The 13,923-nt window shown below is 35.3% G+C and overlaps 1 protein-coding gene across 1 annotated transcript in view; it reads left to right on the top strand.

Annotated features, from left to right (window-relative positions):
- ANO3 (anoctamin 3) overlaps positions 1-13,923 on the top strand; it is a 286,329-nt gene that overhangs the window by 237,530 nt on the left and 34,876 nt on the right. The window contains exons 15-17 of the mRNA XM_057507518.1: positions 2,677-2,759; positions 3,282-3,422; positions 3,916-4,080. Coding sequence (XP_057363501.1) covers positions 2,677-2,759; positions 3,282-3,422; positions 3,916-4,080 — 389 coding nt within the window. The remainder of the gene's footprint in view (positions 1-2,676; positions 2,760-3,281; positions 3,423-3,915; positions 4,081-13,923) is intronic.

The raw sequence follows: 13,923 nt of genomic DNA on the forward strand, positions 1-13,923 counted from the left end.
CTAGGCCACACACATTTACCTACCTGAGAGGACCTCCAGGTCACTTTAGCTGGGTCCTTCTGCTTCACCCTTTTTCTCAGGGCTTGGAATAAGTAAATGCCCTTTCTCCCTTCCCAGGCTATTTAACATAGTTGTGTCAGGAAGCTGTGTAAGGCTTTTTATAACTCAGCCTAGACTTCAGATCCAGTCTCATTGCCTGTGTTCACAGTTTGGGTTTGCAGCTATCCTGAAATTAGCTGTGGAATGGACTGTGGCCTTCTCAGAATCCTACTTCTTTTTCAGGCCCTCACAGCAAGCCCAGAGCCTCCTGCTGCTACTCTGGGGGAGACTATGAGGTTGTCATAAAGACCAGATCAAATAATATTTTAAATCACCCACTATTTTTAAAATTATTTATTTTCTAAAATCTGGTTTTAGTAATACAGTTTACATTTGGTGAAATCCACAGATCCTAAGTACATTTTGATAATTTTTTAAAAAATATGTTTCCTTGTGCCTGCTGTCAGTCACCTACCCTCCAGAAGCAGCCACTGTTCTAATTTTTAGTTAGCTATTTTTATTATTAATTGCGTTTTAATTAAATTTTGTAGGAGTTAGTAAATGGTGATTTCTTCCCTTCTTCAATGTTTGACATAGAGATAAATTACTCTGTATGCTTTCTTTCTAATTAACAATTTTTAAAAGGGAGAATACAGATTCATTTGAGAATTGAAATAACTAATCTATGAATAAAATAAATATATATCAAGCTAAGAGTGGATTTTGAACACAAAGACTAGTTTATTAATAAAATTTAAAGTAAGGAAGTTAGTGAAAATTTATGAAAGTTCAATTTATATCAAATCCAGTTTTCAGGCTTGCAAAAACCAAGATTACCTTTATTTTTTAGATTTTTCTGGGAGTTGTTTCTGGCCCAAATATTCACTGAAGAAATAAAAAGAGATTATGTGGCACATTTAAGTAATAAACCTTGACTTAAATCATTGATAACTAGACTTTCATTGGGCACTCTCTGGTGGTGCTCTATATTAAAGACTTTAAGTTCCCAGGCTTATAATCATTGCATGTTATACTTGTTTATTTAACTTGCTTATTTAACAACAGCATGATTTTTTCCTTCAGTTTTCCTTTTTTAATAGATGCTTTCTCTGTGTCTTTTCTTCAGTTTACTTCCTCCGCCTCCCACTTTCCTCTCAAGGTCTAGATCTCCCTGTTGGTAACAGTGTTTGTGGCGGACTCTTTTTAAAGCAGATCCAGTATTTGGAGAACTTCATTTGTCTTAACTATCAGTGGAGTTTGGCTGTCTCAATTCTTGTTGCCATACCTACTCTGTTAGAACTTGACATAAAATCAGTAAAAGTAGTACTTAAAGCAGGCCTGAAATAAAAGAAAGAACAGACCCTGAAGACTGCATCTGCTCACTATAAGGGTGGGGGGTAACTAGGTAGAGGTTCAGTCCTGGCTGTGCTATTTATTGAAGGCATGATTTGGACACAGTAGGTTAGCAGCTTTGTTTCCAACATCCAGTGGTAATAAAACCTGCCACGTTTGTTATGAAAGTGACAAAATGAAATCCTGTGAGAAAGGGCTTATAAATTTTAGTGAGCTAAAATGAATGCTAATGTAATTAGGAACATTGTATTTTTTTCCTAACCAGTATTGGTCCTGATTTTTAATTACAAAGAAAAAGACAACAGCACCTCAGGATCATCTTTCCCCTGGCATTCTTGTGCATTAAGTTAAGAGGAGAATGAAAGAAAACAGGAAAGAGGGCCTCTCTAATTTGTTTTATCAAATGCTTGCATATTTTTCCCAAAGGCATGTGTTTCTATGCTTGCACTATACTTCTTTCTTCATTATAACTCTTGTTACAGTGTAAGTTATCATTATTTAGGTGACTGTCTCCCTCTACTAAATAAGGGGTCCCTGAGGTTAGAGTACCTTGCCTAATAAGAGAACAGCAAATGAACAAATGGACGGAAAGTTGGCAGATGAATAGTACCACAGATTTTTCAGAATGCATGTGTGAGCTCTTAGTTACGTCCACAAAGTCTTAAACACTATAAGGTGAAGCCCACTTACCAGAATTTTTTAAACTATTTACACAGAGAATCCAGATACTAGTTCAGGCACTTCTGTACTTCCTCCACCAGTTCCTTCCAGTCCATGCCGAGTCCACCTAGAATATGCTTCCCTGAGTGTCCTCGTTGGTCTCGCTTTTCTTCTCCTCCCACCACGATTACCTTCCTTTTTTCCTCCCTTACCCCTGATCCCTCTCTGGGTCCTAAAAGAGTAGCATAAGGTCCTTATTGTCATTCCTAAAGAAGGTTTTATTTAGGTCTCCAGGTAATTTTGAGTAAGGATGTACACGTCAAAAGGGACAATAAATATTTAGCTCACTATATTGACCTCCTCTCATAGCATAACTTTGATGAATCATTCTAACAAAAATCTCTGCTTATTTAACCCAGTGACAAATTTACTTCTTTATAAGAGTGCATGCTTATAACAGTGTACAGAGACAAAGGAAAAACCAAAACTAAATTATGTGAACTTAATTAATTTTAATAATTTAATTCTATGCACTTGCATCCATCCGAAGGAGAAAAGCAATAATGGAAGAGTATATCATGCTTCCATAAAGAATTATAATAATATTATTAGTATTGTTTACAGCCACAGTCTTCCTGGAGTTTTGGAAAAGGAGAAGAAGTACACTGACCTATACTTGGGACCTTATTGAATGGGAAGAGGAGGAGGTAAGATGTTAGGAAACTAGGAGAGAAGAAAACTGGGGTAATACATGATGCAAAAATTATTCACTGCCTTTAATTTCCAACTTGGAAGCAGCTAAACACCATTAGATATTCTCTTGGTTTTTGCTGATAAGATTTCTTATTACATGAAGGTAAGAGAGATCAATGATGAAGTAATGTAATTTTTTCAAAGCATTTCTACAATAATTCTATGAATTACACTAAAAATTGTGCTAATTAAAGTATAATTTAATATGAGTGTTTATACATGTCAATATTCATCAATCTGTGCACTAAGATTTCTGTATTTTATTGTATTTACCTCAATAAAAAATTAAAATTAAAAAATACACAGTTTAGGGTTTATTTGGAAAATAATTTTCATTTTATTTTTAGAAAGTTGCATCTTTGTCAAGACTTGGTATAAAAATAGGCCAACTTCTGGGAATTTTGTATCAATTATTGAATGATTTTTATTTTTAATTTATGACTTTGCTATTTAGGTAACTTTAGTTTCTCTCATAGGAAACACTTCGTCCCCAGTTTGAAGCAAAGTATTACAAGATGGAGAGAGTGAATCCCATCAGTGGTAAACCTGAACCTCATCAGCCTTCCTCAGACAAAGTCACCCGTCTTCTTGTTTCTATCTCAGGAATATTCTTCATGGTAAAGTATAAGTATCAATATCAAAACATCATGGTATTCCAGGTTTAGAAGGAAGTCCTATGATAACAACTCATTTTGTGACCCAGAGGATTCAAGAAGCCAGATCCTATTTAATACCTTGATAATACATACTATTAAACAAAATAAAAATCACAGCAGCTCCTGGAGTAATGAACAGGGAGAGTTTGTGCATATCCTTAAATAAAACTCTCTGGGAGAAACAAAGATTATCTAATGTAAAGTGGAAATTATATGAGATGCTCTCATGAATTCCAAACATTCCATTTGAAAGTAGAAATTTGAATAGAATTACTGCTAATTTTGACTCTAATGTAATTTAGTTCCTCAAAGGAAAAAAATTAATTCATGCATCTTTCCTTGGAAAAGTAAATTCCTTTGGCTTCTGGGGGGCAGTGTATTGGATCTATGGTTTTGCTTTCATTTTGTTGATGATGCAGAAGAGAGCTGTTATCTCTGGTCTCCCTTACTGTAGATCTCCTTGGTGATCACCGCGGTATTTGCGGTCGTGGTGTACCGCCTCGTTGTCATGGAACAGTTTGCATCATTCAAGTGGAATTTCATCAAACAACACTGGCAGTTTGCAACGTCTGCTGCTGCTGTCTGTATCAATTTCGTAATTATTATGGCACTGAATCTTGTAAGTGTTCATAATTTTTCAATAGGTGTGAAAAGGATGGAGAAGAGAGAAGTCTGTGTTTCCTTTATACTTGAATTGTATTATAGGAAGCCAAAAATAAGAACAATCACATGTCTGTCTATGGTAACTGAACTCAGTTAAGAAAAAATATTTTTTGCCTGTGGTTTAGAAGATACATTTAAAAAAATTAATATCAATATAGTTGTATTTTCTTCTTTGCCCTTTGAGTTTATAGTCTTGATTGGGGATAACTTAAGGGTCTAATGTGTGCTAGAAATGGTGCTATGCTCTTTTCATTCAAATAAGAGTTTCTTGGATTAATCATTGGAACAAACTCAACCTCAGAGGAAAATTTGTTGATAAGATAAAGGGAAATCTGAAAGTGAAGGCTTGTTATTTCTAAGGTTTCATATGAAACAGAGATCAATCAGGCAGCTACTCTTTCTTTCTCTGGGACTATGCATTTCTTTTTTACTTTTTCCCTCACTTTCTCTCTCTCTCCCCCTTTCTTTCTTCTTCCTTCCTCCTTTTTCAGTGCTTCTGTTTGCATGTCCATTGTGTTCCATCAAGGAGATAATTGTCTTTGCCTAATCACTGCCTGTCTTTCTCCCACAGTCCAGTGTGCTGTGGCATTGCTATGCTTTTGTTACCTTCTTTGGCTTTAACTACAAGACCATGTTGGACAGGTTTCTGTAGCTTATTTAGCTTAGATCATCCAGTATTTCAATGTACTTATTTCTTAGAGACAGCATGTAATTGGTTCAACATCACATACACTGGTTGCCTTGTGAACCAAATGTCTGTGGCTGAGAGGGCAGCATTATGCTTAGGCCCACCTCTTTAGCAAGGTGATTGGATGGAATCCTGGTTTCTCCAAAAAGCCATCTTTAGGATAATGTCTTTCCTTTAATTTTTCCAACAATGCCACAAGTGATATTCTCTCCATTATGTAAATGAGGAAACAGATTCGTAGAGTTTAAATAACTTGCCCCAAATCATATATATACTGTTAGTATATTTACATCATGAGATAATGTGTAGGTAGATGAGCAATAAACAAATAATGATGTATTATGTGTTTGGTTCCAAATGTAGATTAACACTGATGTTACATGTTTACCCTGGAAAGGGATGGAACCACTTGCTTTTTAACTTTAAAATAATCAGGGAACGTCTTAAGAGAAAAATGAATAGCATTTTGGTAAGTTTTCATGAAATGATAATAATATCTTCTACGGGGGTCTGCTTTCCTCAGGTTCATTTTAATTTGTGGAAAAAACATTGTTTGCAGTATCTCCAAAAAAGCCATACAATATTTTAATTTGTGCTCTTGGCTCATAGATTAAAATGAACAAGAAACAATGAAAAAATGTAGCATTAGCACTGGAAGTCATGTACGGTAGTATATGAAGGTAGTATAGATTATGCATTACACAAAGTCACCACATTGAAAGAGGAGCCATTTACAGCATAGATACTGTAGATTTCATATTTATGATGCTATTCTTGTGGGAGATGGTGAAAAATCTTATTTCTAACAAAATCAGTATATTATGACAGTTTTCCAGTAGACAGAAGTTATTTGGGATTGGCCTCATTATAATGCTAAGGAAAAGGAAGCAAAGTAGTTGATATGGTATTTTCTAGGTAACACTAGCAGTCAACCAGTCTGATCTTAAATTGACTCCATTTCTTATCCTTAGTAGGTTAATCCAAAAATGACTGGTTACAGTCCTTCTATCTAGAAGCTTACTGTCTAGTGGAGAAATAGGACAAAAGGCCCTAAGAGGAGAAAGAAGCCATCAATTGTACCTGCAGTGGGGTGGGGTCATGACAGTGGATCAGAAGACTCAAAGGGAAGAAGGGAGGATAATTAATCTGATAAACCAAGAAAGAGCAGAGAGTGGACTGTCATTTGAAGAAATTCAACCCACAAATGTAGAAGCATGGAAGTGTGTGTTTTTTTGTCCTAAGGAAATGGTAAAAAGTGTCCATGAAACATATTTATGGAAGAATGAAGGAAATGATATTAGGATAGTATATAAGTGCCTAACAGTGGAGATATGGAATAGTATGTAATGAATCTGAACATCACTTTCCATCCCACCTGTGGGCAGTGCAGGGAGCCATCAGTGGGAAAACTTCATAGGTGAATAGCCACTAATCACCATATCAGATACATTTATAGATGTAAAAGATGTTAAACTATTAGCATAATTTACTATAATTACTATACTGATAATTTTTAAAGTTCTCAAGAAAAATGTCAGGCTTTCTTGGGAAAAAATTGGTCAAAACTGCTAAATGTAGAAGAGGTATCCTGAGTAGATTTTCATCAAACCATGGAAGAAATTGAAGAAAAAAATCACTACAAACTGGTAATGCTACTCATCTAAGGCATTGTATCAAAAAGATACTTTAAAAAAAATTTAAATAAAAAGGTCATTTCTTGTTTTGTAAATTAATCCAGAATTTAGACAAAGATGTAATGCTTCACAAACAAAAGTCTGTTTTTAATAATATATCTGGCAAAGATACCATCAAAAATCAAACTAAAGAGCAATTAAAGCTACATAGATAAAAGTTGAAATATAGATCAAAATGTTATCAAGAATTACCATTGAAAAGTATAGGTGATTTTTTTCTTTATATATTGCCAAACATTTTTCATTTTCTAGATTTTCTACAATAAACTTATATTCCTTTTAAACTAGTAAAAGACACACTTGATATTAATCTCTGGTATTCTCTTTTAAAGAAATCATCAGTAATGGTAATCCAAGATTTATTTAGAAGGATTTTTGTTGTATTATTATTCTTTAGAATAGCAAAAAGTGGGAAAAAACACCCCTAAATATCTAAAAATAAAAGAACACTAATTCAGTTTCTATACAATGGAGTATCATATAAAAGCAATTAAAATACTATTGTAACATTATTTAAGGAGATGGAATGCAGACATATGAAAAGTTGAAAAGGATATGCAGTTCCGCTTGATTTCCATTGGGACACACCTACATTTTGAAAGTGTAAAGAATGATAATAAAATGTTAATAGTGGTTATCTAGGTAGTGGGATTGTATCTGATTTAGCAAAAAAATTTTATACTGATTTATTTTTATTATGGTATCATTAATATTCAATCACATGAGCAACATTGTGGTTACTAGATTCCCCACCTTATCAAATCCCCACCACATACCCCATTACAGTCATTGACCATCAGCATAGTAAGATGTTATAGAGTCACTACTTGTCTTCTCTGTGTGATTTAGCAAAATTTTTTATGTTCACTCAATATTTATCTCCATATGTAGATATTGGTTTATAATCAGAAAAAAAAAACTACTTTTAAGACATTCTACCATGATAGAAAATTTGGAACAATTTATTTTATTTTTACTTTATATATGAGTTACCCATACAACAACAGCCTACTAGATAACAACTTTGGTTCACTTTTTAAACTTTATTTTTTTTTTTTTATTTTTTGAGAGGGCATCTCTCATATTTATTGATCAAATGGTTGTTAACAACAGTAAAATTCTGTATAGGGGACTCAATGCTCAATGCACAATCATTAATCCACCCCAAGCCTAATTCTCGTCAGTCTCCAATCTTCTGAAGCATGACAAACAAGTTCTTACATGGTGAACAAATTCTTACATAGTGAGTAAGAACTTGTGAATAAGTTCTTACATGGTGAACAGTGCAAGGGCAGTCATCACAGAAACTTTCAGTTTTGATCACGCATAATGAACTATAAACAATCAGGTCAAATATGAATATTCGTTTGATTTTTATACTTGATTTATATGTGAATCCCACATTTCTCTCTAATTATTATTATTATTTTTAATAAAATGCTGAAGTGGTAGGTGGATGCAAGATAAAGGAAGAAAACATAGTTTAGTGCTGTAAGAGGGCAAATGTAGATTATCAGGTGTGTGCCTGTAGACTATGTGTTAATCCAAGCTAGACAAGGGCAATAAAACATCCACGGTTGCAGAAGATTTCTCTCAAACCAGGGTGGGGAGAGGTTTTAAACCTCACCTCTGTTGATCCCCAATTTCTCACCTGATGGCCCCCCTGCGACTGTGCCTGTCTTAAGTTGTTCCTCCCTTGAGGAATCTTACCCGTCTCTGGCTAACCAGTCATCTTCCGGGGCCATACAGGGAAATGTAAAGTTGGTAAGTGAGAGAGAGGCAATATTGTTTGAAAAGGTTAGCTTTTTACTTCTTTGCAGATTTATGCCCTGTGGCTTTTATGCCCAGTATTTGTCTTGGGGTATAAACTTTATTTTTCACCAAGTAAAGAAAAGATTTGTCAGTGGCTGAGCAGCATCGCAGCATCCACACACCCGGTTCTATCTGTTCCCATTTGTGCTCTGCCCCCTCTCCAGCCCTTCTGAATCTCGCCCAGTCTTGCATCAGTTTACACTGTAGTCCTCGGCTTGGTGTCCTGATAAAAAGCAGCTGACACTGGACAATTTCTTGATCTTTCAAATGAGGATGATAAAATTAATACATAGGGGTACTGAAAGATTAAATGAGATCTGCTTCTAGTGCATACAAGGTGCTCAGTGAATCTTAACTTTCTTCCTGTTTGCTTCTCTTCAATAAAACTATTTCTCCTTGTAAGTTTATCTATACTCCTATCCTCTTTCTTGCAAAATAGCAACATTTTCCTTATTTTTCTCAATTTTTCTCATCTTTAAATAATAGAATTTATTCATTTCCCTTCAGTCCAAGATATAGAAATGCCGATGAACTTTTCTTTGGTCTTTCTAAATTCTTCAGACCACATCTGCATTTATTTAAAATTTTTTCAGTCTTTTACCTTTAAACATTATCTATTACCCATTCATAAATTTTTAAATACATAGAGACTTCTGTGGAGAGGAGAATTGTAAGTTCTTGTAGAATGTCTTATCAAATATATGCTTAAAATAAAGGAAAATTTGAAATGTTTAATTAGTCAATGTGAAATTCATACCACTATGCTAATTTTCAGTAGTTGTATTGTTATTTTTAATGTTTTAATTTTATTTTCTCCTTTTTAAAGGCTATTATTTTTCTTTTTAGCTTTGAATTAAAAAATCAAAACATTAAAAATATTAAGAAAAGTCACTTTTCTCAACCCCAAATCCCACTCACCTCCCTTCCTACCATGCACTAATTGTACCCATTGAAAGTAATCAATGTTAATGGTTTTGTATATATTTATCCCCCCAATTAATAATTACTGCCTTCAAAGTGGACCCTGTGTTCCTGTGCTTATCTGGCAATTTGTTCCGGAGATCTTCTGATCTTCAAAAGCATCTTAAGTGAATTAATGAACTGTCCGAATATTCTTCAAGATAGCAAATACTTCTCAGAGCAGGAAAATGAAGAAGCCAAAGTGGTTGATTATTTTTTGCTTGGGAAGGCAAGCGTGACAGCTCTGGGAACAGGACCTCCAGGCCCAGGGCTCAATAATTAGTTTCTACCCAGTGGAATTAGAACTTGTCATGATGGGAACCTGCATTTGAATAAAATAAGAGCTTTTACCCTTAAATATTTTCCTTATAAGAAGGTTCTTTCTATTATCACTAATATTTCAAAAACTGAAATTTGGCTGAACTTTCCATTGGCATACCAGACTAGTTTCATATTATTTCAGTTGCTTCTTAATCACCAATCCCTTAGACTCTTGACTCTGTTGCCTTTCCAATCCCTACTCAGTTCCCACCCCTTTCCTAAAATCACAGATGACCCTCTCCATACAGTCTTCTTTCCCATAAGATTCAGATACAACTTGTTCTCACTACGTCATGTTTATGAGACTTAATATATTCTTTCTTCCAAAGTACTGCATTTTACAGATAGCAAAGGTTGAACAGGATACAGTGAATCTCTGTAGAAATAAGACCTATTTAGGCAGGTGAGGGCAGTATTATTATTTTCATCATAAAACCAATCTTTTGAGATCCTCAAAATCCCACTAGCTCTATTTAATTAAAAATAAGAGCCCATGTAACTGCCTCAACCATAAAACAATCATCCATACTTCCTGGGAGAAGACAGTTCTGACCTTCTTTCTAAATGTTTATTTCTACCAGTTAGGCATTTTGGCATAAAGATTCAGGGATCGTTGAAAGTGGAATAGACCATGAAACTCCCTTTGTTGCCTTTGTGTCTAACTCAGGAGAAGAGTTTTAAATGGGTTTAGCATAAAGGAAGTGAAATACACAGCCAACTCAACAAATGTGAAAAGAACTTTATAGTCCAGAGATTTAATCAGTGTAAAACAATAATGCCCTTCTGAATTTATCATTCTCTTCCTACTCAGGATGTTAAGACCCTTCACAGATTATTAAACAGCCCTTCTGATTCATCTGAGCACACAGGATTAATTTAAGGGCTTAATCAAGTAAAGATAGATTAAAACCATTAATATAAAATGACAGGCTCTTTTAAAAAAATTATACCACCAAAAAGATTCACCTGTGATACCAAATGTTATCTTTTATTTTTGTACCAACACTGAGTATACAGCTCATTAAAATGTGGTTTTTGTTTCTTAATATTCAACTTTGTAATCCCTGTGCTAGTATATCCCCAAATGAGTTATTTGGCCTCAATTCAAAATTGTCTATTAATCTAATATGCTTTTCACTTATAATTCATATACATGAAATTATGAAATGTAGGCATGGCAAAATAGTTTAAATCAGTCAATGCTTTTAATCAGGAACTTCTAATTTTTAATGCACACAGCCGGAATCCTTAAGTTATTCTTCATGTATTTCTTTTGTCTCCTTCATTGTATCAGTGACTGTTGTGAATTTTCCTTCTACATCTCTCTTATCCGTTCCCTCTGTTCACCATCCTCCCTTCTACTTCGTTAGTTCAGCCGTTTGTCATTTCTAGCTTGGAGAATTGCAGGGGCCTTCTAACCGGTTAGTCTTCCTATTTGTCAACTCTTCCCGTCTCCTTTGCAAACTACTGTTGGAAGGATCTTTCTAAGTCGCAAATTTGATCATTCTATTTTGTACTTAAACTGCTTAACAGGGAGCCATTGTCTCTCCTATGAATCCCACGCTCAGTGGCACGGCACGGGAGGTCCTCTGTCATTTAGAGCCAGTTTTTCCTTTCTCTTCGTGTCTAGAGTTGGGTCTCCCTACCGCCCTCTCACAGCCGGCACTCTAGCCCATAGAGCCGCTGTTGCTTCTTGCTCTCTGGAATTCCGCTATTTCACAGCCGTGTCTCTGGGTTCATAGTTCTTCTTCTATCTGCCTTTTTTCTTTTGCCTCCTTGGAAAATATCTCTTTATCTTTGAAAATCCCAATAAAGAATCGGTTCCTCCATAAAGTTGTTATTCTCAAACCCTCATACAGAATTGAATAATCTCTTCTTTGTGTTTACCCTTCTCCCAAGATGCTTGGCCAGGCCTCTTCTCCCTTCTTATCAGATCCTCTTGGTAGAGTTTCAAACAGTCCCTCTCGTGAGCGTCCTCCGGTTACAGTGCTCGGGACAGGCCTTTTCTCCCGCACTGAGGGTATGAGCTCCTGAGGAGCAGCAAGCGGCTTTGGTGTCCTCATGTTTGACCTTTACATCTTTGCCTAATGCCTAAAAAGCATTGAGAACATATTCCTTGAATAAGTTTTAAATACTTATCCTCGAAATACCCTAGCATCTTGAATCATTGCTCAACATTATTGCTGTTATTGGAATTATATTTTCAGTGTCTTTCAAGTTAGCAGCACTTGTTATTTTTATTCAAAACAATAATCAAAGAGTAAACATTCTCTAAGATTTCAGGACAGGTGAATCATTGCATCCCCAAACAAATATTTAATTTGGGAGAAAATGTGGGCTAAGATAATAAAAATTTGATTACAAGTCTGTATTACAGATCATGAAAGTAACTTAAAGATTATTTCCTGTTCTTACTACGCTTCAAATCATCCAAGAGACTTTGAAAAAGTACAGGTCCCTGAATCCCATTCATAATCTGATTTGGGGAACTCAGAAATCTATTTTTAAAGCAAAACATTAAAAAATACTCTCCAAGTGATTCTGATGCAGTATGCAGTCAGTCCCTGAAAAAGCATTAGGGAATCACTGATTCAGGGGCTTTATGATAATTTTAATACACAGCCAAGATCAGAAACCCATTTACAAAGATAAATTCCAAATAGTTTAATAGTAATTAAAACCTCAATTTATTGTTTTGAACATCTCTTACCTGGCATAGAGCTAAAAACCTACAATGCTCTTTACTAATCTCATCCTTTTTCCTCTCTATTTTACTGCCCCTAAAAGTGCTGTGCTACGTAAAGGTACCATAAAGAGCATGACTGCTATCATGTTAGGAAATATTTCCAGGATTTTAATGAAAACTAAAAATGTGCAATTCTTCCAAAATGTACATTCTTGTTACTTGACATTTAAACCTTAATTAACTTAAGAATAGGTTATAGTAGCATGACAGCTGTCTACTCTGATAATATGTAGTTGTTAAGAGAATAAATACATCACAGCAGAAATACTCTTATAGTTGGAAACATCTGGGATTAAGCCAATTAAACCATTTCATCATTGTCAGTAAAAGAATGAACTCCTTTGGTATTTCTCCTCTGGTTTTGAGATCCATATGCCATGCGTAGAGTACACTATAACCAAAAACAAGAACAAAAACAACATTAAGTACACTTGGCTAATGGAAGTATCCCATGCTGGTTCTGGACTCTCCCACATTATTGATCTACTTCTGTCTCTACACTCCAGAGCATGCATTCCTATGTTTCTTTAATGGGTCTGGTCACTGAAGACCTAAAAATGTGCCTACCTTTCCTTAACACCTGGTTACCACTAGTTACCAATTGCAGTGCAGTTAGTTTGTTATGAAACAGGTGAATCAATGGGTTGGACCACACATACTAACCTGTAAAGGAGTTAATTCCAAATGACACATTTAATAAGAGGACTGGCTTTCTAAGTATGTATTTGTTCAGTTAGTTTGTGTCTATGTCCACAGTTTCTAGAAATTCACAAAGGAAGATGACTGGAAAAGAGGGGTCTTTTTGATTCTGCAAAAGTCTGTTTGGAACTCATTTTTGCAGTGAAGGGTAGATTGTGAGGCTCTGACTCAGAGATTAAGATGATTACGAAGAAAGTATTAGTGGGAGGATGATGACTTCTCAGCTCAGAATGAATTCTAAAGTCCTTACCATGGAAAACGGTTTTCCTCAAAGATATCTCTGACTCAGTTCTTACTGCTTAACTCCTTTACTGCTTCCACTCCTTTCCCCCTGATTTCCTTGCCCTTCATGAAATATGCAGCACAAGCCAGGCTCAGAACATCTGCACTTACTGTTCCTGTGTCTCCCAGGTACTTAGCCCAGAGCTCTGCTTGACTCCCTCCCTGCATGCAGCAGTCTTCCAATGTCACCCTCCTGGCAGGGCTTTGGGGCCGCTCTATGCCGGAATCCTCTGTGCCCACCACCACTCTCCATGCAGACCCTGCGCAATTTTTCCTCATAGTACTCTTCACGTCCTGACTAGTTACATACTTGTTGTATCTCTGCCCACTGGAACTTAAGTTCCATGAAAAAGAGGCTACAACTGTCCTTCCCTGTAGTTTGGTTTCTTGAACAGTATCTGGCCCATTAGAAATCACACATAAATATTTTTTAACTGAATCCATATATATATATATAAAAATTTCAGCTTACTGAATGCACCAGTGACTAGTGGGAAATTTTTGAAAGTATAGTCTCTCCAACATGATATATGTACATGTGTATATATATATATATATATATATATATATATATATATATATACCACATTTATATAT

The sequence above is a fragment of the Manis pentadactyla genome, chromosome 9, assembly GCF_030020395.1.
Source record: "Manis pentadactyla isolate mManPen7 chromosome 9, mManPen7.hap1, whole genome shotgun sequence".
Classification (NCBI taxonomy): Eukaryota; Metazoa; Chordata; class Mammalia; order Pholidota; family Manidae; genus Manis; species Manis pentadactyla.